Consider the following 22,954-nt stretch of genomic DNA (forward strand, 5'->3'; position numbering starts at 1 on the left):
GCTTCCCTGACAGATGTCCAGTACGAAGAGCCTTCACAACCCTCAGGACCCAAGATGCACGCAACTCAAGACGAGCACGCCCAGCCAGGTTGACACAGTTCTGGATTTTATCCACAGTCGGACAGTCACAACTTATATATATATATATCTTTGTATTTATATACCTTTAAATTACACAATCATGTACAAAACAGGTGCATTGCTGAGACCACAGCACTTCTCAGAGTTTCACAAGTGTTGAACTAATGGAATCAGGAAGCCTAAGTGGCAGACGGTGGGTGGCGGGCGGCGGGCAGCCCTGGCCCCTCACAGAACCAGGCTGTAGAATGGTGCTAACTGGGGACAAAACACATGACTCGCCGGGCACCCCCTCCCCCGGGCACCCGTGCAGCATCGAGGGTGGGTGGGGGCCATGGGAGGCGGCTGTGGGCACATGGGCACCCCAACACCAGCTCTGACAGGTGGGGCTGGGCCCCAGGGGCTCAGGGGGACTTCCAGGTGGGAGACCCTCCAGCGCCAGGGTCCTGAGGAGCTCGGGGACTGAGAGAAGGTGGTCCCAAAGGGGGCGGTGGAGGTGCTTGCCCCAAAGGGATGTTTCCAGTCCCTGCCCTGAAGGGGCAGCGGGAATGCAAGGGCAACAGCCTAGGGTCCAGCCAGGGCCGCAGCCCCTCCCCAGGTGCTGGGAAGCCACGGGCACAGAAAGGGGGAGCCCAGGCCCCAAGGTGCAGGTGTGCCAGTGCCCTGCCTTTTCAGGGTAGGTGGTGAGGGGCAGAGGCCCCGGCCCAGCTCCTGCCCGCAGGGGCGGCAGCAGCTTGGTCCCGGAGCGGGGAGGGCCGTGGGCTTCTGGAGCTGTACCCCAGCTCTGAGGTCCAGGGCACATCTCAGGCTGCAGCAGAGACTCAGAGACCAGAAGTGATAAGGAAGGGGTGCTGGCAGCTGGGGGGTGCCTGTGCCTGGGGTGCCTTTGCCCCTGGCCCTGAGGGAGGCTTGCCCTAGCTCAGGCGGCCACCACAGCTGTCACGATCCTCTGTGCCCACAGGAAGAAGAGCAGAGCCTCATGCCAGGGCCCACCACCTCCTAACAGTGGGCTTCTGGGAGAAGCAGCAGGAGAGAAAGAGGACTGAGGGGGTCTGAGGGGCTGGGGTAGGATGCCATCTTTACCTGGAGGCCCCGGAGGCCACCTGAGGCAAAAGGGAGGACCACAGGTGTCTGCAGTCCAGAGGCCTAGAAGTGGCACCAGCTGTGAGCAAGCCTTGCCCAGGGCAGCAGGACTTCTGAGGGCCTCGCCCCAGAGACTTCCAAGAGACTTTTCCTCTAGACTTTTCTACTCATCCAACTTTGGGGGCCTTGTCAACCTGGTCTTGTTCTCAAGCTCCCCCTACACCCCCACCCCAAGGGAGAGGCTGGCACTCTGCACCACTGCTCTCACTGAACAGATGGACCCTTTGTCCCCTCCCACACCCAGAGTCCTTTAATGGGGACCCGTGTTTGGACAGTTGGGGTGCTGCCAGCAGGGGGAGTTCAGGGAGCTGGGAGGACAAGGAGGAAAGACTGGAGACCATCCTGCTCCTGAGGGCCGGGGTGCCTCCTTCCTACCAAGCTCAGCTGCAGGCTTTCTCCTGTGAGTCTGAGGCTGGAAGCTCCCATGGGCCCCCAGTGTGTCTCCCCCGGCAGGACAGGAGAGGGGAGAGAGGGGTGGTTACGCCAGGAGCCTTGCAGGCACCAGCCTTGGTTTTACGGGGGCCCAAGATGAGCCTAGTGACCCTATAGTTTTGATGAACACGGAGGGAGGGTGTAGGGGCAGGCAAGATGCCCTTCTCCCCAGGAAATGGGAGGAGGCTGCTACTGTTGCTGGCTTTGCCCTGGATTGGGGGGCCCCTGCCCTGTGCCAAAGGACTTGTGGGAGGGGGCAGGGTCTTTGCAAGCTATCAAGGGGTGTGGCTCTGAGGAAGGGTGAGTGCCCACAGTGCTGACAGCCAGAAAGCCGGGCCCAGACAGGGTCTTGGTCCTCCAGATGGGCCCGGTGTTGGGAGGGCTGGCATGGGCCGGGTTGAGGGCCCACTCTCCCTTCACTCACCTTCCTGTTCTCCAGAGACAATGTCACTTCCTCCAGCTCACCCCTCTTCATGTCTGGGGGAGTCTGGGGACCCCTGGAAACCTCTATGGGGAAGGAGGGTGACCATTTCTCCAGTAGTCCCACTGATCCCAAGGGATGGGGCAAGGAGGAGGAGGGCACTCCTGGGGCACAGTGGAAGACTAAAGATTGGGAGGCCTCCCTTCTTGGGGTTTTGAGGGGAGGCCTTTGAGAGTGGGGTAGTGGTGGAAGGGGGTGGGGGTGAGGAGGAAGAAGAGGTCAGGAAGCCAGGCTCAGGGAATAAGGACAGTACTGGCAGTCTGGGGTGGGGTAGGGTGGGGTGAGGAGGGTAGAAGGGTCCAGAAGATGTCCCTCGGGGCTCAGGAGACTCTTTGGTGGACTCTGAAGAGCAGATGTTGTGATGCTGGGCTAAGTCCTAAGACCCTCACCCACCCTGGGGCCATCCTGTCCCAAGCCCCACCACCCTGGCCTCCAGGTGGCCCTGCAAATGCTCTGTCTCTTTGTATTTTTTTGTTTTGTTCTGTTTAGACTTTTAAAAAAATAAAAGCTTGATCGGAAAATATGTCTGGAACTCTATGGCGAGGGGGAGGAGACGAGAGTGGGAAGGAAGGGGAGGCGGTGGGTGCAGAGTGAAGGGGAGAGGAGCCAGCAGGGCAGCTAGATGGCCTCCACGTAGTTGGCGGGATAGAGGCCCAGCTGCCCACTGTCCAGACGCCCGCGGCACCAGCCCTGTTCATCCTCCTCGCCCAGCTTGGTGAGCTCGTCTCCTGGGAAGGGAACATACACGGGAGCTTGTTGACAAGGACAGGAGCTCAGAGAGGGGCCGCGCCTCCCTCAGTAAACTCGCGGCCAGGCGAGCCCTTCAGGGCCTCCACCCCACTATTGCTCCAATGCTCCGATTGTTTACCTGGGCATAGATTCTGGCCACGACCCCGCCCCTGTCCCCACCCAACATCCACGCGCCGTTCCTGGAGCGAGAGGCCGGGACCTACCTCAGCCACCACCTAACCCGCTCTCGACCCCGCCCCCGCGCCAGGCTCCGCCCCAGCGCACTTCTCGCAAATCCTGGCCACCCTGTCTCAGGCCCCGCCCTCGCCCCACCCAATCCAGGCCCAGGCTTCTTCCCAAGCCCCGCCTCCGACTTCAGGCCCCGCCCCCGCCCAGGCGCGCCCGCCCCGCCCACCGTACCCGCCTTGAAGCTGAGTTCGTCCTGCTCCTGGCCGTCGTAGTCGTAGAGCGCCCGCACGCGCACTCCCTTGGTGTCATCCTCGAAGGGGTTGGCGCCTCCGTTGGCTTCATTGCCCCCGAAGGGGTTCCCGCTCTCGTCGTCCGACCACTCGGCGGCGTAGGGCTGCCCTCTGTCGTAGCTGCTAACGCTGAGACGCAGAGGGAGGACCCCTCAAGAGTGGCCCCAGCTGCGTCCTTAGTGTTAGCCCCCTCCTCCTAACCAGAGCTGGAGCCCCATAGTCCACCAAGCCTGGAGCGGGGATTGGCCTTATGGGAAGGGGTCTGGAGCCGGTGACTCTCAGGACCGCTCAAAAGCGAACTGAGGCAGGGCCATCTGCATTATTATTTCGGCTCTTTTATTTATTTATTTTTTTCTAAAGAGGATCCCAGAAAAGTGGCTGACCCTTCATCTGAAAGGAAAAACACCTCCTAATGTTTCAAGAGCCAGGATGCTGAAGCCAAACCTCCTGGCATCATTTCCTGGCTCCGAGGTTTACTAACTAGCTGTGTGACCTTGGGTAAGTCATCTAAATTCTCTGGGTTCCAGGTTCTCCACCTGTCAAATGGGAATATTTACACACTTCCCAAAGTGGTAGAAGGCTTGAATGAATTAACATAAGGAAAATGCTTAGAGGAGTGGCCACTGACACCCAGCAGATATCTAGGATCAATACTTCTACATTATGTTTATTTATTTTTGGTACTGGGAATTGAACCCAGGGTGCTCTACCCCTGAGTTACATAGCACCACATAAAAAAATAAACAAGTGAAATAAAGGTGTTGTGTCAACTACAACTAATATATATATATATATATATATATATATATATATATATGTGTGTGTGTGTGTGTGTGTGTGTGTGTGTGTGTGTATGTGTGTTATAGTTGGAAACAATACCTTTGTTTTTTATTTATTTATTTATTTTTATGTGGTGCTGAGGATTGAACCCAGGGCGGCACATGTGGGAGGCGAGTGTTCCATCGCTGAGCCACAACTCCAGCCCCAGCCTTTTTTTTTTTTTTTTTTTTGAGGAAGGGTCTTGCTAAGTTACTGATGATAGCCTCAACTTTAAATCTTCCTGCTTCAGCCACCCAAGTGTCTGGAATAACAGGTGTGTGCCACCGTGTCCGGCTTGCATCTTCTCTTTTAAAAGAGACATGCTTGCTATGATCTAGACCATTTCTTGTCTCCTCAGGAGCTCCATGGGAGACACTCACCTGCCACGGTCCCCAGCCTGGGAGGTGGACTCCACTGCCCCCGTGGCATTGCTCGGTGCCACTCCGTCTGCCTTCTTGGGCTGCTTCTCCTTCTTGGCAGTGGTGTGGGGAAGGTCTGGGTTCCATTCCTGGGGGGCAGGGAACAGTTAGGCTCAGGGGTTATGCTTGAGGCCCCTTTTGGTCTTTCCAGGCTCCTCTCCCATATTCCCACACACCTCAAACTGGGGCCAGTTCATGGGCATGCCAGGGCCGCTGGTGCTGCGGAACCATCTGAGGTCCTCCTGGGCATCAGCCCCCCGGATGGCCTGCTCCAGTTCACGGTACACATGGATGTAGCTGCATGAAGGGAGATGGGAGAGGTGGAGGGCACAGGTTCACCATGGCCTTGTCTCGTTCCATGCAGGGGGCAGGGGCACTGGGCACGCCCCCAGTCAGGAATCAAGCAGGCTTTCCAGCAGGCTCCTTCCTCCACTCCACCTCGGCCACTCACCCGTCCACCCAGGTGTATGTTTCTTGGGTGCTTAGTACACATCTCTTCCGTGGCCCCTGCAGCTCTGCCCTCCCCTTCCTGTCACTGGGCCTGAAACACCCACATGCCAGCTGTGCTGTGCCCTGCGTGCCCATCCTGCCCAGGTACCTGCTGTTCTCAGCCAGGTTGAGGTGCCGTTTGATGTCCAGCAGCACCTCCTTGAGGAAGACCAGCCGCTTTTCCTCAAATTGCTGGCACTGTTCAAATACCTGCTCCATGCCCTCCATGTACTGGGGCGTGGTCTTGCCCACATCTTCCAGCACCTTCTCATACTTCTCCTGAGTCTGCAGGCACCCAGACGGAGGGTGGTGAGACCTTGCCAGATCTGCAGCTCCCAGCCACCACCCACTCATGGCCCTCAGGTCCCTGCTGCCACCCCCAGCCCAGCGGCACCTTCTGCACGTCCTGCTTGCACTTGTCCACTTTGTCCTGCAGCTTCTTTTGCTGCTCAGGTGTGACCGACTGCTCTGTCTTGCTGTTCATCTCCCGGGTCATGGCCAGCTTCTCCTCTTTGCAGGCCAAATGGTAGGCCTTCTTGGCCGCCTCCAGCTGTGGGCAGGGGAGGCAGGGGACAGGGCTCCCACAGGTCAGCAGGAGCAAATATGGTAAATCATCAGCTCCGCCCACTGCCCACTCCTGGGGAGCTGGGAGCACACAGCCCTGGCTCCAGGCATTCAGGAACAGTGTGTCCCTGCAGGCACCGTCCTGTCAGTCAGGTAATGCAGAGCACGCCCTGGATCTGTGGATCCAGGGGGCAATGCACCCTCTTACCCCTGCCTGAGGACAGTCTCCTTCTCCATGGGTCTCTCTACCCATTGGGCACTGGCCACCCATCTGTTCTTCCTGGACACGGGTGCTTCAGCCCTGTGCACAGACCCTAAGGGCAGTGCACTGCCTGCCCCCTGCACAGACACCCTCCCTGCGACCGGCAGCCCTGACCATGCTGCCCACCCCCACCCCATGTGGGCACCTCCTTCATCTTCTTGGCCCAGGGCTTCTGGGCCTTGCGGAATCCATCTTCAGCCTCCTTGGTCTCCTTGAAGCCGCCCATGATCTGCTTGTGATAGGCGTCCTTCTGCCAGTTCTTGACCTTCTCCAGGTCCTCGTTCAGCAGGTTGTTCTTCACCTCCTGGTGCAGTTCGCTCACCTTGTCCGCCTCTGTCATTATGGCACCCCAGGCCCGCTCCAGGCTGCCATACTGTGGGCCTAGGGAACAGCCGCACCAATGAGGACCCATCACCCTTTCCCTGGTGGCCCCCTCAAACCTTTGTCTAGGCCTTTCACTTCCTTCCTGTGGCTATGGAATCGCCCCCCTCTGCTCTCCCTACATTCTATCCACCTTCCAGGGCCCCAACACAGCCACCACCTCTAGGACGCCATCTTTGATTCTCGGCCTTCACACCCCTCTGTAGCCCCACTGGTTCCTTGGGCAGCGTCTGCCCTGTACCCACTCAGTGTCTCCTGCATCAGCACATGAGCCCCACAGGGTGGCCAAGGCTCCCCAAGTGTTCAAAAGCCCCACACAGTGCCAGGCGCACAGCAGGTGCTCTAGAGGGTTGCTGAATGGGAAAATCAAGAACCCACTGTGACAATGCCAGAAGGTCACGGGGACCAGGCATTCACCTTTGTTGCCTGCATACTGGCACCAGCCAGGCACTGTACTATGGGGTACAGGCTCAGCCCTGCCCTCAGGAGTTGAGAGCCTAGTAGGAGAGAAAAATACTAACAAATGTGTGTAAACCTCAACTTGAAACTGTTCTGGGTGACGGGAATCTAGACTCTAGAGACTTGACAACTAGACACAATGCGTGATTGTGGCTTCCACCGTGGACCAGCCTGTACCATTGCTATAGTCAAATTTACTTAGGGGCTATTAAATGTCCCAGATTTGGTAACTGGACAAACAAGAATATTCTTGTTCTTAGGCCCTACATGCAGAATTTAGGGGGGATGATGGCTCCAACTTCCTCTCAAATGGTTCAGAAAAAAAATATGCAGGGACTGGGGTTGTAGCTCAGCGGTAGAGCACTCGCCTAGCATGCTCCAGGCCCTAGGTTCGATCCTCAGCGCCACATAAAAAATACATGAATGAAATAAATGTATTGGGTCCAACTACAACTAAAAATATATATATATTAATTTAAAAAAAAAGAAATACAAACCAACAGATCGGCAGAGAGGTGGTGACTACACGAAGGGTGCCTAGGATTTCTCTGAATTATGGTTTGCAACTTTTCTAGAAACTTAATACAAAAGGTAACTAAAAAGAGCTGAACCGGGAGGCCTGGTTTGGTCTAGGAGGTTACAGCCCTGAAAAGGCCCTGGTGGCTAGAGGACGTAGGGCGCCTCCAGGTGGCTGCTCCCGGGACCCGCCCTTACGGGGGCGGTGACCAGGGTCTGGAACTGCGCTGGGGACGGTCCTAGAGGCACCTTTCTCGATGAGCTGGCGCCAGCGTTTGGCCCAGTCGGTGAGCTGCTGCGCGTACGCCTTCTCGATTTTGGCGCGCTCCTGCACGCAGTTCATCAGGTCGTTGCACAGACGGTGGCCGTCGTCGATGCGCTTCACGGTCCGCTTGTAGTTCCCCACCTGGCAGTCAAGCAGCGCGCGTGACTCCCGCCGCTCCTGCCACCTCGGCCCTGCCCTGCAGGGGGCGCCCGCCTCGCCCCAGCCTCCAGCAAGGTCGCGCCCGGGGCTCCGGACTCTCTCACTTGCGGGGGTCCCAACACCCGCATCACACCCCGCCAACCCTGCGCACCCGCATCCCACTTCAAGCATAATCTCACTGTCACGAATGCAGAAGGAATTTTATAATTTGGACTTGGGCTAGAATGAATTATTCATTTTGCTCTTGCGGAGCTAAATCTATTATATTTATACAGAGTCATATAAGCATTGAGTTGAGCTGCAGCTTCTTGACACAATATTATGTTTTGTAGACATCTCATTAAACACTTATTAATTTAGGTCTGGCAGTTTCCTTTTTGCGTTTCCGGAGCCAAAAGCAGTTTTTTTCCCCCCAAGTATCACAGACTTCTGGAAGCTCCCGAAACCTGGAGCCCCCAGAGCAGAGAGTCAGGAGGAGCCTGTTTCCACACTGTGAAAGGTCACCGGGTCCCTGGAGGTAGTGCCAGAGGGCAGAGGGGCTCTGGGATCCATGAGCAGCAGTCTCACCCCACTGTGTGGCCTCAGCTGCCAGGTGAACACTGAGGGTTTTGGAGGAGTCTGGGGGCTAGGGGCCAATGCCGGAGGCATGGGCAGGGGCCTGGCCTTCCACATCCGGGTGGTCTGGTCCCCAGGACATAGGGATCATCAAACACTCACCTCCCAGAAGCTATCAGTGGTCTCCTCCGGAGCCAGAGAGGCCTCATCGTAGGAACCGGACATGGTGTGGCCGTGGGGAGATGAGCAGGTGTGACACTATGGTTAGCGGGCTCTGCGGCTCATGCACTGGAGGGCAGAGGGGACACAAGGGGGTAAGGAAAGTCCCCCATCCCCCCTTCCAGACTCCCCAGCCTGCTGAAGGATGCGGGAGGGCAACCTTGGGTTGAAATGGGGGCTTCCTGCCCAGCAAAAGGTTCTCCATCCCTAAGGTAACCCCAATATTCAACTTGTAACGCCCTGTGCCGGCCTCCCCATCTCCCCCACACCTGCTCCATCCTCCTCCCCAAGTCCATCCAGCTCCTCTGGGTGGTCCTCTCAGAACCCCAACCCCAGAACCAGCGCCTGTTTCCCTTCCTAAGCTCCTGGACCCCTGCAGTCAGTGACAGCCACATACTGTGTATTCGTGCTGTGTGAATCTGTGGTTTATGTCACAGACAGCACAGCTCCTGGCAGCCAGCCTCAGGCTGATCTTTGTGCATATGCCACAGGCTGTCCCTGAGGCTGGCATCCTGCAGGGCCCCCTGGGGATTCCCAGCGGGCTTCTCAACCCTGCCCTCTCAGATGGGGCTGCTGGGCTCTGTGTGGTCCTACCAGCTTTCCCCTCAGCGTTCCCACAGTGACCCAGCTGGGTGGGTCCCTGCACTAGGCCCAAAACCCCTCCCCAAAACCATCCCCCTGGGCTTCAAAAACCCCTCCAGCCAGTGCAGTGCCTGGTCTTGGCCCTAAAGCCCCCCAACTCTCTACCGGCAGCTAGAACCCACGCTCCCCGGGAGGCTGGCAGAAGGCTTTCTCTCACCCCCCGGCAGGGCCACCAGCCATCAGCACTCCCCTGGTGGCCTTCATACCAGCCCCCGCAGCCCCCATCAGCAGCTTGTAAGTCTGAGCATCTAGGGCGCAGAACCCCTTGGCCCACGGGTCAGACCACTGTGATCTGTACAGTGTCTGGGGCGGCTGTGGCTGCCCTGGATCTGTCAGCTGGCATCACCATTGTCCAATCTAGGCCATGTGCTGCCCCGGGGCCGGGGGCACTCCCCTCCCCCACCAGGCCTTGCTGCCGCCCCAAGCAAGCATGGCTCAATAGTGAGAAGACAGGACACGGAGGACCAGGCCCTGGTCTTCCAAGCCAGGCCCTCCAGCACTAGGAGCTGCTGGCCTCCAGCTGGACCCTGGTTCTGCTCTGGGTCACCTCCCCATCTCTATGCTGCAGATCAGGGACTGAGGATCCTGACCAGTGAGGTTGCTCAGAGAGGGTGGGGTGTGCAAGATTCAGTCCAGCTAATTAGTCCAAGAACCCACAGGCTCAGGCTCAGGGCTGTGGCTGTTAAAGAGGCTGACCAGGGGAGCCCTGCCCCTTAGCAGCAGCTGGCCCTCAGGTTCAGGGCAGGTGGTACCCACCCAGGAGGATCATTGCCAAAGATGTGCCTTTCCCTGGCCTTGGTCTCCCTGTCTGTCCAGGGCCTGGTGCTCTTTTCCCGGCGACAACCCTGTACGGCCTTCTCGTGCCTCATGGGAATGAAGGTGAACCCCAGCAGCGTGCCTCCCGCCTGTGGTAGTGGGGAAGTGACTTGGCAGAACACAAGGGATCAAGTTATTGGTACAGTTTCTTCGGCACACACTCCGCCCTGCAATACCACTTCTAGGAATTTCCCGCCCAGTCGCAGGGCGCACCGAGATGCACAGGGTTATTTACTGCAGCAGCGCTGGTCAGCGCCGAAGGCTGGAATCAACCCAAGTACCTGCCTCCAGGGCACCGGCTAAGTCAAGTGCAGGCCTGTGCCAAGTGCCCTGGCACTGAGTGGAACCCTCCCCACGTCACACCACTGAAGCAAAACGAGTGCAGTATGCAATGGATGGACCAACAGAGAAGATTTAGAAGATGGCAAAGCAAACTGGTAACGGTGGTCACGTTCAAGGGACTGGAGCATAGGGGACAGGGTAGGAGGGGCACTTCTTATTTTATATCATTCTGTGCTCTTTTAATTTTGCCTGTGGAAGTGGAGCATGTGCTTCAAAACCCCCTCCAGCCTGTGTCAGACGAGAGGAGGGTCAGGGACCAGGAAGGAACATGCACTCTCAGCCTGGGGAAGGGGCACCATGCAGCTAGGATGGGGCATGCAGACCAGAAGGGAATGCCCCGTGGCTGGGACCACTCTCCTCCTTGTCCAGACAAGGAGTCCAGGCACAGAGCAGGTGGGACCTGCTGGGGTCGATCCTTGGGGTCAGCAGGTGACCAGCTTCCCGGCTCTCAGCTGAAGGAGCACGTGTAATGAAAACTGCTCCAGCTGTCACTGCTCCAATTCTAATCTGCTGTGTGACTGTGGGTAATTCACATAGACTCTCTGGGCCATTCTGTGAAATGATCTGACTTCAGGATGAGATGAGATGTGAATGTGAAGCCCACAGTAGACTCAGGCTCTCTCACTGCAGCCCTGGGCTGGGTCTACACAGGGACGGGCTCAGGAAGGTAGGCAGGCAGGGTCCGAGAGAAGAGTCAGGGAGGCAGGCTGTGTATCCCCAGTGCCACATGGCCAGATGCATCATCCCACCCCTGCCTCCTCCACCCTGGGAGCAGGCGAGAAGCTCCCTCTGGTCAAATGCTGTGTCCTTCTGAATGGCAATCAACAGCTGTCCCTGAAGAGCTGCACCTGATGTGGCTGGCATCTGGCACTCCCTGTGGCCAAGTTGGGGACACAATCAACTTTCTTCAGCTCATCAAGTGGGCACAAAGCCCATCTGATTTTTCTTACCAGTGGTCATAAGGCTATTGTGACCCTGGAAACCTTTACTTTTATTAAGCAGCTGGTGTTCAACCAACCCCGTCCGGCAGGTTCTACTGTAGACAAGAAGCCACAGGCTCAGGGATGTGATTGTTAAAGAGGCTGACCAGGTGGCACGGGAAAGCTAGCCAGGGCAGTAGGACAGGAGGCCACCCGTGTGCTAGTAATGGTGGTGGCCAGCAGGTGTCGAGGGCTGGACTGGTCCAGGCACTGTGCAGAGCACTTCATGTGGAACTCGATATCACAACAGCTAGGGGTGTGGCTCAGTGGCACAGCACTTGTGGAGCATGTGCAAGGCCAGGGTCTGATCCCCAGCATGGGATTGGGGGTTCCCATGGCCAATCAAGGAGCCCCAAAGCTACCTGCCCAAGGGGGCTTAGTGACAGTTAACGTTAGGTGTGGACGTGGCCTGGGTGAGGGACACCCAGATGGCAGGCAAAGCAGTATTCATATGGAGGACTGAAGCAGAGGACTGGGAAAGGAAGATCTGTCCTCACCCAGGGTGGGCCCAGTCAGCCCAGGGCCCGGACAGGACAAAAGGGCAGAAGAAAGGCAAATCAGCTGGCTCTCCTGCATCTGGAGCTGAGACCATTTCTGTCCTTGGACATGAGAATTCCAGATTCTCTAGCCTTCTGGCTCTGGGAGGCACACCATGGGCTCCCCTGGTTCAGAGCTGTCTGGACTGGAACTGAGCCACATTACCCACTCCCCTGCCTTTTCAGCCTGTCCTGTCCTGGGACTTCTCAGCCTCCAGAATGACATGAGCTGAAGTCCCCTAAAAACTTATCCCTATCCATCCACCCACCCATCCATCTATCCATCCATCCATCCACACATCCACCCACCCCCACACACCCACACACCCATACACCCACCCACTCATCTATCCACCCATCCATCCACCCACCCATCCATTCATCTATACATCCATCCACCCATTCATCTATCCATTCACCCATCCACCCATCCATCCACCCATCCATCTATCCATCCATCTACCCACCCATCCATCCACCCATCCACCCATCCATCCACCCATCCACCCATCGCCTGCTGGTTCTGTCTCTCTGAAGAACCCTGATTGGTACCCCTAGGCAGGGAAGGTGGGACTGGGATTTGATCCCAGAGTTCAGAGGCAGGAATTCAGTCCTCTTTGGGGGCCATGGCCCTTTCTGCACTGGTCTTTTCTGATCCTCATCCCCCAGAACCTCTGGCAGGGATCAGGACGAAGCAAGAGGCAGGGAAGGAAAAGAGAAAACAGGAACAGAGGGAACCAATGTTTTATGTGGCAGTCACTGGGTGCCCTCCCACCCAGTGACCCCAGAGGAGAGGGCAGGAAGACTGCAAGTTCAAGGCCAACCTCAGCAACTAAGTGAGACCCTAAGCAACGTAGCAAGACCCTGTCTCAAAATAAACAATAAAAAGGGCTGGGCATGTGTTCAGTGGTAAAGCATCGCTGAGTACCAAAATGAAATAAAATAATAAAGAAAAGAGCTTTGAGGGGCAGGGACCTTGTCCCATCTACCCCTGGCTTGAGAAATTCTGTATCCCAAAGCCAAATCCAGTTAACTGCACATTGTGGGCACTCCATGATCTAGAGCCAGCGTCCCTCAGGAGAGGGAATCCAAGTTCCAGGAGAAGCCTCCTGCCCTTTTGGTCATCCCTGGGGTCCTGTGCCAGGGTCTCCTCCTCCCCTGTCCCCAGGCTGTTCTGTCCTCAGCATAGCCTCCTTCCCCCGACTCAGAGCACAGTAACCACAGCCCAGTGACCCCCTGGCCCCTCTCCACTCTCCTTTTGAATCAAGTACAACCGTTTTCGAGCACCTACTATGGGGCAGCCGCTCCATACACATCAGCTGTGATTCTCACGACAGTCCGCAGCAATGGCGGGGACAGCCCTGTTCTACAGACCGGCATCTGTGACTCAGAGCTCAATAACCTGTCCAAGGTCACACAGCGGGGAAGAGGTGGAGCAGGTTCTGGACCCAGGATTGTGTCCTTCCCATGCCATCCTGCCAGGCACCCAGTCCAGCACTGTGGTCCCTCCCATCCTCCTGGCCTCTGGCCTTCTCCCAACTCATCCCTAGGCAGGGCCATGGGGAGCCAGCATGGCCTCCTCTGTCCAAGTTCCCACACACATTCCAGCGCTCCCTGGTCCTCGCTTCCCAGAGAAGCGCGGGCTCATCGAGTTGAGGTGCGGCCACACGAGACCAGCCTTGGTTGGGACTCCACGTGGAGCAAGGACTGGGGTTAGCTGTGAGGTGCTGTCCCCGCTCCTCCCTGTGCCCCTGTGCCTGAGGAGCCCCCTGCCAGGCTCCTCCCCGTCTGGGGTGCCTGCCATCCCCTCTTCCATCACCCTCTCCCCCCAGAGCCCTACTTCCGGTCAGGGGCCAGCCCTCTCTAAACCCCAACCTGGCCCACCCCTCCCTGCCGCCTGGGGCCATTCTGAGTCACACCCACCGGCTGGGAACAATGCCTCTTGGGCTCCCGGGTGGCCACTGCTCTCTCTACAGCCCAGAGATGCCCCAGATTCCCAGGGTCATCAGGAGCATGGCCCACGGGCCCAGAGAGGAGGACTGGACACTGGGTTCACATCCTGGCTCTGCCACTTCCTGGCTGCGCCCTCAACAAGTCATTCAAACTCCCTGTGCCTCTGTGTCCCCTTGTGGGGGGGCAGACGCAGAAGGCAGTGAGTGGCCGTGCACAGGAGGCCGGGTCAGCCTGGCTCCTACTGCCCACAGCAGAGGCCTCGGATGGACAGAGGCTCATCTCTCCTGGGGACCCACTGGCCCCTCGGCTCACACCCCAGGACCCCTTCAGGGCTGCTGGACCTTACCTGGGATCCCCAGCCCCCAGGTCCCCTGCAAAAGGAAGACCCCAGGCCTGGCTGCCTCTTGTTTTCTCTCTGGTTCTAAAATCAGGCGGGGACCTCCACCTCCTCTGTCCTGAAGCCCCTGGAATCCCCAAGGGGACTCCCTTCAGCAATGGTAAGGAGGACAGGGAGGACGGAAACACAGACGGGAGGTGGTGTGGGGCTGGGGGTCCAGGGAAAGCCAGGGCACAGCCAGAGGGTGGGTTCAGGCGTCCCAGTGAGGAGAGGGTTGATGGCTGCCCACTGTGACCAGCCTCACGGGCTCAGCTGGCAGCCCCCCGGCTGGCCTTGGCCCTGCCCTTCACCCTCCCACCCTTAGCAGCCCAAGGCCGCAGACTCACTCTCGCCCCCTCTGGAAATGCACCCCAGGGGCAGCTCCTATGCCCCCTGCTCCCAACCAGGGGACCCAGGCTCTGCTGCCCACAGGCCTTAGGGGACCCCCAAGGCTGAGTCAGTGGCCACAGGCTACAAGACACCTCCTTTGGGGACCTACATGTCAGAGCAGGCAAAGCCACACAAGAAATATCACCAAGCTATGGGGCAGGGCAGGAGCAGCCCGGCCACTGACCTGCCGTCATGAATGGGCACCAGCACCCGCCTCCGGTTCCCAGTAGGACGAGGCCGTGATGCCCAGGGTGACAACCTGCTGGACAGAGGGCCCTCTGGGCGGCCTTCCCTCTGTCTCATTCTGTTGCCACTCCCAGGGGTCCTGCAGGCACCTCCCACAAGAACACACCCTCCTCTCAGGATGGCTTCTGGGGGCCCGAAGTGAGACACCCATAAATTCAGAAGCAGGAGAGAGGCCCCCCAACTTCTGTTCTGGGCGTCTCCTTCCTCAAGACCAGCGGTCACTCACATGGGCCCTGTGCAGGGCTCTGTCTGTCTGTCCATTGATTCTGTGGCCATCTAGAGAGCAGAGCAGGCCTGGGGCTCTGGGGGCCCTATTGGCCACGCCCCTGTCGGGGTGGCAGGCAGCATGCTTTCCCCAGAGCAGAGAACCAGGAATGGCCAGAGGGGGCCATTGGCCTCTCCCGTCAGTGGCACTGGGAGAAGATGCCAAGGCCAGCTCTCCTCCCGCCCAGCCTTGCAGAACTGTTCTGGCCGGAGCAAAGGCAAGAAGCAAGAGACCCAGGCCATGCTCAGTGTCCCCTTTGACCCCATGTCCCTGGGTACTGCCTGGGGTTGGCATCCTCCATGAGGAACAAATTCCAGGACCCCATAAGAGCACAGGCGCTGAGAGCCAACCCCCAAGGCCCTGGTTTACCAGGCAGCCCCGGTCCTCACCTCAGAGGCTACAGAAGTGAAAGGGTGAGAACATTCCTGAGCCTCGGCACTTCCATGCTAAAGGGTCTGGACCGACAAGAAATCAGGTAAAGGATAAAGGGTGTTGGAAGGTGACAGGACTATGGAGAAAAACAAGACAGGGAAGGAGTCTGGGAGGGGTGGTGGGGGCTGGGAGTGGTGCTCTTCTATGCAGGATGGTCAGAGAAGGTCATTCTGAGGTGACATTTGAGCAAGCACCTGAGGGAGCCTTGCAGAGCATGCAGCCAGAGGACACTGCCGTGAAAAGGCCCTGGGGCAGAAGCAGGACTGACACAAAACAGGAATAGGTGGGTGCAGGCAGGAGGAGGGGTGAGGTCGGGGAAATGGGGGGAGCTGAGGATGCAGATGATGACTTGGGCCTCACAGGTCAGAGGAAGTGCCATGACTTTCTCCCAGTGAGATGGGAGTCACTGTAGGGCCGGAGAAGGGGGATGGGATCTGGCTTCAGTTTCCCAGGCTCACCTGCAGCTGGGGAGGACAGTCTAGAGCGGGTGAGGAAGGCAGGGAACTGAGGCCCTGGCTGCATTCTCCTGGTGAGGGCAGACAGGGCTCAGCCAGGTGGTAAAGCCAGGAGGGGGCAGCAGGGGGTGGGGCTGGATGTGCGGGGACACCTGAGCCAACAGGATTTGCCAATGGTTTGGAGGTAGAGAAGGAGTCGGGGGTGGCTCTGGCCTGAGCAGCTGGCAGATGGAGTGGCTGATGGCTGGCATGGGGGAGGGCCAGCTTTGGGGGAGAGGAGCCCAGTTTTGGAACCTTGAGATGTCCATGAAGAGCCTCATCTCTGAGCTCCTGCGCTGGGGGTACAGAAGGACAGCCAGACTGGGGCCAGAGTGTTCTTCCAGTCCTGGCCCAGGCCTCCGAGTTACTCTGGGCCTCCCTTGGGCTCGCTGTGAAGTGGGGACCGCTGGTGGGGGAGGCAGGTGCCCTGGGCTGTGTGCACATGAGTGTGAGAGAGAGACGGGGACAAGAACAGGCCTGCTCCAGAGTCTCGGAGAACAAGAGTAGGGGACGGCCAGCAGGAAAAGACAGAGCCTGACAGGAGCAGGGGGCCGTAAAAAAACCAAGGAAGGCAGAGATGGCTTGGAGCAGGGAGGGCAGGAATGGGACGGTGGCCTAGAGGAGCTTGCTAAGAGGACCTACCCCAGGCCTGACCAAGGCCCTCCCTGGGGGTGGAGGCAGCACCTGACTCACACAGGCCAGGGAGCCAGGCTGCTGGAGGGCAGAGGGCGGTGGACAGATGTCAGCCCCAGGCCTGGTGGAGGAGGGCCATGGGGTTCAGAGCAGCAGGACTTGGGATCGAGGGTGTCAGTGTGCACAGGCAGCTCTGTATCCCCCCCTGTCCTCCACCCCCCAGGCCTGCCCTCTCCCCTTCAAGGCCTTGGACCCCCAAAGTGGGAGCCCCCCGGCCAGCGCTCAGCAGTGTGCACCCAACATTGGCAGAAGCCAAGCAAACCTATGAGCTGCTCCATAGGTGTCCCCTACCCATAACAAGACCCCCTTGGGTCCCTTATCACATCCTCTGACCCCGAGTGCTCAGGGGAAGAAGACGCCTCACTATGGTGCTGGGGCTTAGTAAAGGACTCAGCCAAGCTCTCAGGGGTGCTGGGGGGAGGAGACCGGTGGAGAGGGGGTAGGCTCTTCAGCTTACCACAGCCGCATGCCAATGATGCCCTCAGGCGGGGATCTCCTGCCCCTCATCGGCCATGGCCCCAGAGCTCCAATCAGGGCCAAGCCGGCAGCCCACCTCCCACACCTGCAGCCCCTCCAGCCTGCTCCTGCCCAGTGCGGGGGCAGAGCGCCCAGTTCCTCCCCAGCCCCACCCCACCCCTCCAGAGCAGCGGGCAAAGACTCCTCCGCAGTGCCCGAGCTCCCCTAGCAGCAGGAGACTGTCCCCAGGAGCAATGCAGCAGAGGGACAGCAGAGAGAAGGGGAGGGAGGGCCAGGCACCCCCACCCCACCCAGAGCCCGCTCTTCTGTACCCAACATGAAGACCCTGGGGACGGCAGAAGGGTCCTTTTGGGGACCTGGGGTGAGAAGAGTCCGCTCGGTTTGGGGGGAGAGCAGAGGGGGAGGGGCTGAGCTTGGAGCAGGAGAAGGTGTCTCTTGCCTGAGTAGGGGGCTCAAGTCCAGTGCCAAGACCATCCAGGGTCACCTGAGAGGGTGGTCAGACCATTCAGGGTCACCTGTCCAGGGTGGGAGGTGAGTCTATTTGTTCCAAATGTCCAGAACCTAGCAGAGCCCTGAGTGGGGGTGGGTGACCACTTCTCCCTGCTCCTGCCTCCGTCCCTGGGGAAGGGTGGCACTGTGGGTCCCGGGAGGTTCCAGCCCTCCTCCGCCCACTGCCCTCGGGGCGGGTTGGGGGCATGTCTACAAAGTCAGGACCTGTGGCTGTGGTGGAAAGGCGACAGGGGACAGTCCTCCTGATAAGACCCGGGTCCTGACCAGAGCCTCTCCAGATGCTGGTTGTGTCCCAAGCCCACTCCCCAGCAGGTCACTGGCCCCTGTACCTCCCACCTGCTCGCTTCCTACCAGGTGCCGCTGGCAGGAGGACAGGGACAGCCCGCGTCCCCACTCTCCGCGCAGCCCCTTCTGCACGCTAAAGCCTACCTGAGCAGGTCCGGGCACCAAGCCTGCGGCAGGTGGGACCTTACTGCCCCGGCTGGGTCGGGCCAGGGCCGGAGGAGCTGGCCGTCCTCCTTCTGCTCCGTGGTGGCAGGCGGGGAGGGGGCCTGGCGCCGGGGTGGGGGCTCTGTCCTCTAGGGTCCCCTCCGCCGCTCGCTCGGGAAGGCAGCAGCGCCAGAACTGCAGGAGCCAGCTCCCCGCCCCCCACCGCCGCCTCCTCCCCGCTCCCTCCTCCCGACCCGCCTCCTTCTCCAGCCACCCACCTCCTTCTGCTCGTTTCTATGGCAACTGGGCAATGCTCCGCAGCGACAACCTCCCTCCGGTGTACGCCAGGGGACGCCCGCCCTCCGCACCGCGCGGCGTCTACAGGGGCGCACACACCTCCCTTTACAGACAGGCTGGCGGGGACGCGGCTCGCCGCCCTTTCCTCCATCCCTACCCCCAAGAGATCCTGGCTCCCAACTTCCCTCCCGGACAGCACCTTTTCATGCACTCCCTTTGGGTGCTTAAAATCTTAGGGCATGCTGCTCTGTAAAACACTGCTATTTTCTTAATTATTTATTCTCTCATTCAGTTATTTTGAGTCTTTTTTATTCTAAGCCAGGCTGACTGTGACAGGCTCATCTACAATTTCATACCCATTTTACAGATTGGCTCTGAGGCCCACAGCAGTAAAACGTCCAGAGTGTTTGAACACTCGGGGTTCCTCAGGACTGGCCACTGTGGGACCTGAGGCCTTGTGATTGCAACTCTGATGCTCCTCCCACAGGACATGGCTGCCACACATCCCTCAGAGCTCACATCTGGGCTTGCACTGCTCATGGGTGTCAGTGCCTGTGTGCACCCCACAACACACTTGAAGATACAAACGCCATTACACGTATTTGCACACATGCATTTCCAGTCTGTGTGTCTACCTACACATGTGCACATAGCACACATACACATGTAGCACTAACATCCACACACAGAGATCTTTAAGACCCCCACACACACACACATCTACAGGCATCAGAACAAATGCACACAGTTGCACACACACACACACACACACACACACGCCCTTGGGAGGGACCCATAGGAGTAAAGTGTCCTGTGGCTTCCATCTTCCCAGAAGAGGATTTGACTGTCAGCTCCACCCACCCCGGATCAGGCACTAATCTGCCCAGTGCAGTGTCTCAGGCTGCTGCTGGCAGGCGAACTGGGGGGAGTAGAGAAGGGCTCCACCATGACCCCCATTCTGAAAATCCTCCTTCTGCTCCAAACTAGATCCTGCTTAGAGCCCCACACCAGCCTAGGGGACTCACACAGATCCCCTCCACCTCCCTCATCGCTGGCCAGTCCTGGCACTTGAAGTTATGACGGCGTAGAGTGAAACAGCGCCTCTCCCTCTTCAGAGGGAATTCTGGAATTTAGACAGCCCTGCTACTCCCTCATGAGGGACAACATATACAAGGGGGGAGAGCGGCAGGAGACTTGAGATGGGACTGGGATCCAGGGTGCACAGAAGGACCCAGCCCAGCACCACCTGGGGGCCTCAGGCAAGGGGCAATGCAACCCCTGTGCCCCAGGGCAATTCTAAGGACATGGCCACCCCCAGAGAGGGCAGATACTGCAGAACAGAACCAGAAACTCTCCCAACATGAAGCCAAAGCATGCCTCTGAATAAAAATGATAGTCTCATCCATATTCATCACATCTAAGATCCTTCTCAATCATAAGATTGCTGCCAATTAAACTAAGACAGCCGTGCATGGCAAGAAGCATCCCAATATCGGAGATGTCAAAATGGAAGGGGAACATCATCTTGGAACAGATGAAATAGGGAATTTTGTTCATTCAACAAGTGCTGACTTGGCACCGCTGTGTGCCAGGAACTGTTCTAGGTGCTGAGATGCAGAGTACCAACACAAAGCCCAGACTCAGGGGCTGGGGTACAGCTCAGTTGGTAGAGTGCTTGCTTCGCATGCACAAGGCCTGGGTTCCATCCCCAGCACCCCACACACACACTCACAAAAAAGCCCCGCCTTTGGAGGGGAGTTACTGAACGCTGTCCCAGTTCCTGGCCTCTCCTGCAGTCACAGCAGCTCAACATGGTAAGGTCACTGGACTGACTAGAAACAGGCTTAGAGAGGGATCAATCATCCCTGGTGAGGGAGTCAGTAAAGACCTGGGCTGGGATTTGAACCCTCGGCCTGACAAGCCTTTTCCATGTGCCACGGAAATTCCATTAAGAAAGACCTCATGGGAAACATGGCCACAGCCGCTAGTGTCTTAAGGTTTCACTCAAATTAACTTCTTATCCTTGGATCAAAGGCAGGATAGGCTTTATTTTATTATTTAATATTTTTTGTGGTGCTGGGGATTGAACCCAGGGCCTTGTGCATGCAAGCTCACCCAGCCCTATCCCCAGCCCTCAGAATAGGCTTGTTTGTACTTAAAAGTACCAGTCAAGTTGTGGGAATGAAGACCCCCCAAATGACATCAGAGATGACTTCTAGCCTTGAGAAAAGACTAACACCAGTTGTCCCCAGGTCTGTGGGTGCTCAGCAAGGTTCAGGAAGAACCCAGGACAGGATGGTGGGGAGGCCAGGCACCCCAGAGCAGAGGCTTCCTGGACAGGGAGGAGGCCTCAGCCTGGGTGGGGAGGAACTGAGTCCCCAAGTGCTGTAACAGAGCCTGTGGCCCACCTGCCGACCCCAGCCCTGGATCATCTTTCTCCTAAAGAATGGGCTCCTCTGGGGACACCAAAGATAGCCCACCCCAGTGAGCCTGGCCCAGCCCCATCTGCCATCTGGCAGAGCCAGAGTCCTGTCCTTCCACTCTGGGATTCTAGAAAGACCCCATGGGAGAAGCTGACCCCTTCTGTCACCCTCTCCTTCCTCAGCCCAGAGAGCATCCACCCCCACTGGCAGCCTAAGCTGGCCCCATCTGCTGCTGGGAAGGCCCTGAGTCACTGCAGCCCTCTGCTCCCCCACCTGCAGGCCAAGGGACAGCTCCTGCCCCATGCCTCACCTCAGCCCCTCTTTGTGCAGCTTAGTCATGCCCAGCCTCACAGTGGGATTGGCCCACACAGGAGAAAGGTGTCAGGCTCAGGCCACCGAGCAGCTGCCCTCATGCCTGCCAGCTCTTCTTTGCCTACCCCAAATTCACTGCCCTCCCCCATCTCAGCACAGCTATCCACGTGCTCCCCACCACCAGGGCAAATGCAATCAGGGCTCATTAGATGCTGCTTTGCATCCTATTTGCATAATGTTCCATGACTGTCAAAATGCCAGAGTCCTCCCCAATCCCTACCGATGCATGACGGGTGGGACTGGCCAGCTCTGGGCAAATAAAATGGACAGGGCTCCCCTGAGGGTCTCAAAGGGGGCTGAGCAGATGGGTGGGTGCTAGGGGTGGGCAACTCAGAAAGAGAAAATGTCAAGTGGCCCTACAGGACCCAGAGGTGGCCAGGGATCCTCACAGAGCATCTGCTGAGTCCCTGCCGGGAAAGCATGCATGGAGATTCACTGTTTCACAGTGAATCGTTGTATGGTTGTGGAGACTGAGGCTCAGGACAGTTAAGGCCTTGACACTCAAAGCTTGGGTCCAAGGCTGGGCACATGGCTTCGTGTTAGAGCTCATGTTTAAGTGTGCACGAGGCCCCTGGTTCCATCCAGGGCCAGTACTGCAAAATAGACAAACAAGCCAGCAAGAACCTGGATCTAAGGAACAGCAGTTTGGCATCACCTGTTATCTGGTAAGAAACGCAGAATCTCTGGTCCCACCCCAGATGTCCTGCATCAGAATCTGCATGTTCACAAGATCCCCAGAGATAGGTGTATGAGAAGTACCAGGTTGATGGGCAGTTGGGTAGATGAATGGATGGCAGGTGGAGTAAGCTAGACAAAGAGGTCTTAAACGAGGCAAGGTAGTCAAGAGGAAGGAGGGAGCCAGAGGATTACATGCTGGTAATCCCAGTGACCACGGAGGCTGAGGCAAGAAGATGGCATGTTCAAGGCCAGCCTAGGCAACTGATCGAGATCCTGTCTCAAAAAGTAAATAAAAAGGGCTGGGGTGTGGCTCAGTGGTAGAGGAACCCTGGATTCAATCCCTAAATACACCCCCCAAAAAGAAAGAAGGCAGGGGCTAGATCCTGTAGAGCCTGGGAGCCCATGGCGAGGACTCTAAATTTGACTCTAAGTGTAAAGGGAAGTCACTGGTATTTTATTTTGAAGTTCATTGGAAGGGCTTAATAGCAGAATGGACATAGGAAAGGGAAAGTCGGTGCACTTGAAGTCGAACAGTAGAAATTACCCAAGTCAGAACAATAGTCAGAAAATGGACCAAGTGTGGGGGAGAACAAAGCCTCAGGAACCCGTGGGACTATAACAAAAGATCTGACATCCGAGTTTTCAGAGTCCAAGAAGCAGAAGAGAAAGAGTGGGGACTAGAAAAGTATCAAAGAAATAGTGGCTAAAAAAAGTATATTCTAAATTTGGCAAAAGATAAACAATGGATGTAAGAAGTGACAAGGAAACAATCTGTAAGCAGAGAGAAAAAGAGAGAGAAATGACACCTTATCTAAAAGGGTAAAATGAAAGACAGCGGATTTCTCACCAGAAACAATGGCAGCCAGGAAGCAGTGGCAGACCCAGGACCCTGTATCCAGAGGAAATATCCCAGGTGCTCCCAGAGGAAGGTTGCAAGATAATGGTCTTCAGCAGATTTTAGAATGGCTGAAGGGAGTTCTTGGAACAGAAAGGAAACGATGAAAGAAGGAATCTCAGAGCATGGGGGGGAGTGGAGAACAACAGAAAGAGTAAAAATGTGGGTAAATAGAGATCTATGTTATGTTTGAGGATTGAAGCAAAAAACGAGGATGTGGTCAGATGCAGAGGGAATAGTCAAGACAATTAGATTTAAA

At 57.4% G+C, this 22,954-nt stretch overlaps 1 protein-coding gene across 1 annotated transcript in view; it reads right to left on the minus strand.

Moving 5' to 3' along the window:
- Positions 1-99: 99 nt before the first annotated feature.
- Pacsin1 (protein kinase C and casein kinase substrate in neurons 1) overlaps positions 100-22,954 on the minus strand; it is a 49,065-nt gene continuing 26,210 nt past the window's right edge. The window contains exons 2-10 of the mRNA XM_026383696.2: positions 8,393-8,518; positions 7,501-7,657; positions 6,041-6,276; positions 5,464-5,619; positions 5,179-5,354; positions 4,757-4,877; positions 4,542-4,669; positions 3,284-3,471; positions 100-2,862 (exon numbers count right to left, since the gene is read on the minus strand). Coding sequence (XP_026239481.1) covers positions 2,753-2,862; positions 3,284-3,471; positions 4,542-4,669; positions 4,757-4,877; positions 5,179-5,354; positions 5,464-5,619; positions 6,041-6,276; positions 7,501-7,657; positions 8,393-8,455 — 1,335 coding nt within the window. The 5' untranslated portion in view covers positions 8,456-8,518 and the 3' untranslated portion in view covers positions 100-2,752. The remainder of the gene's footprint in view (positions 2,863-3,283; positions 3,472-4,541; positions 4,670-4,756; positions 4,878-5,178; positions 5,355-5,463; positions 5,620-6,040; positions 6,277-7,500; positions 7,658-8,392; positions 8,519-22,954) is intronic.

Source organism: Urocitellus parryii, chromosome 8 (assembly GCF_045843805.1).
Source record: "Urocitellus parryii isolate mUroPar1 chromosome 8, mUroPar1.hap1, whole genome shotgun sequence".
NCBI lineage: Eukaryota > Metazoa > Chordata > Mammalia > Rodentia > Sciuridae > Urocitellus > Urocitellus parryii.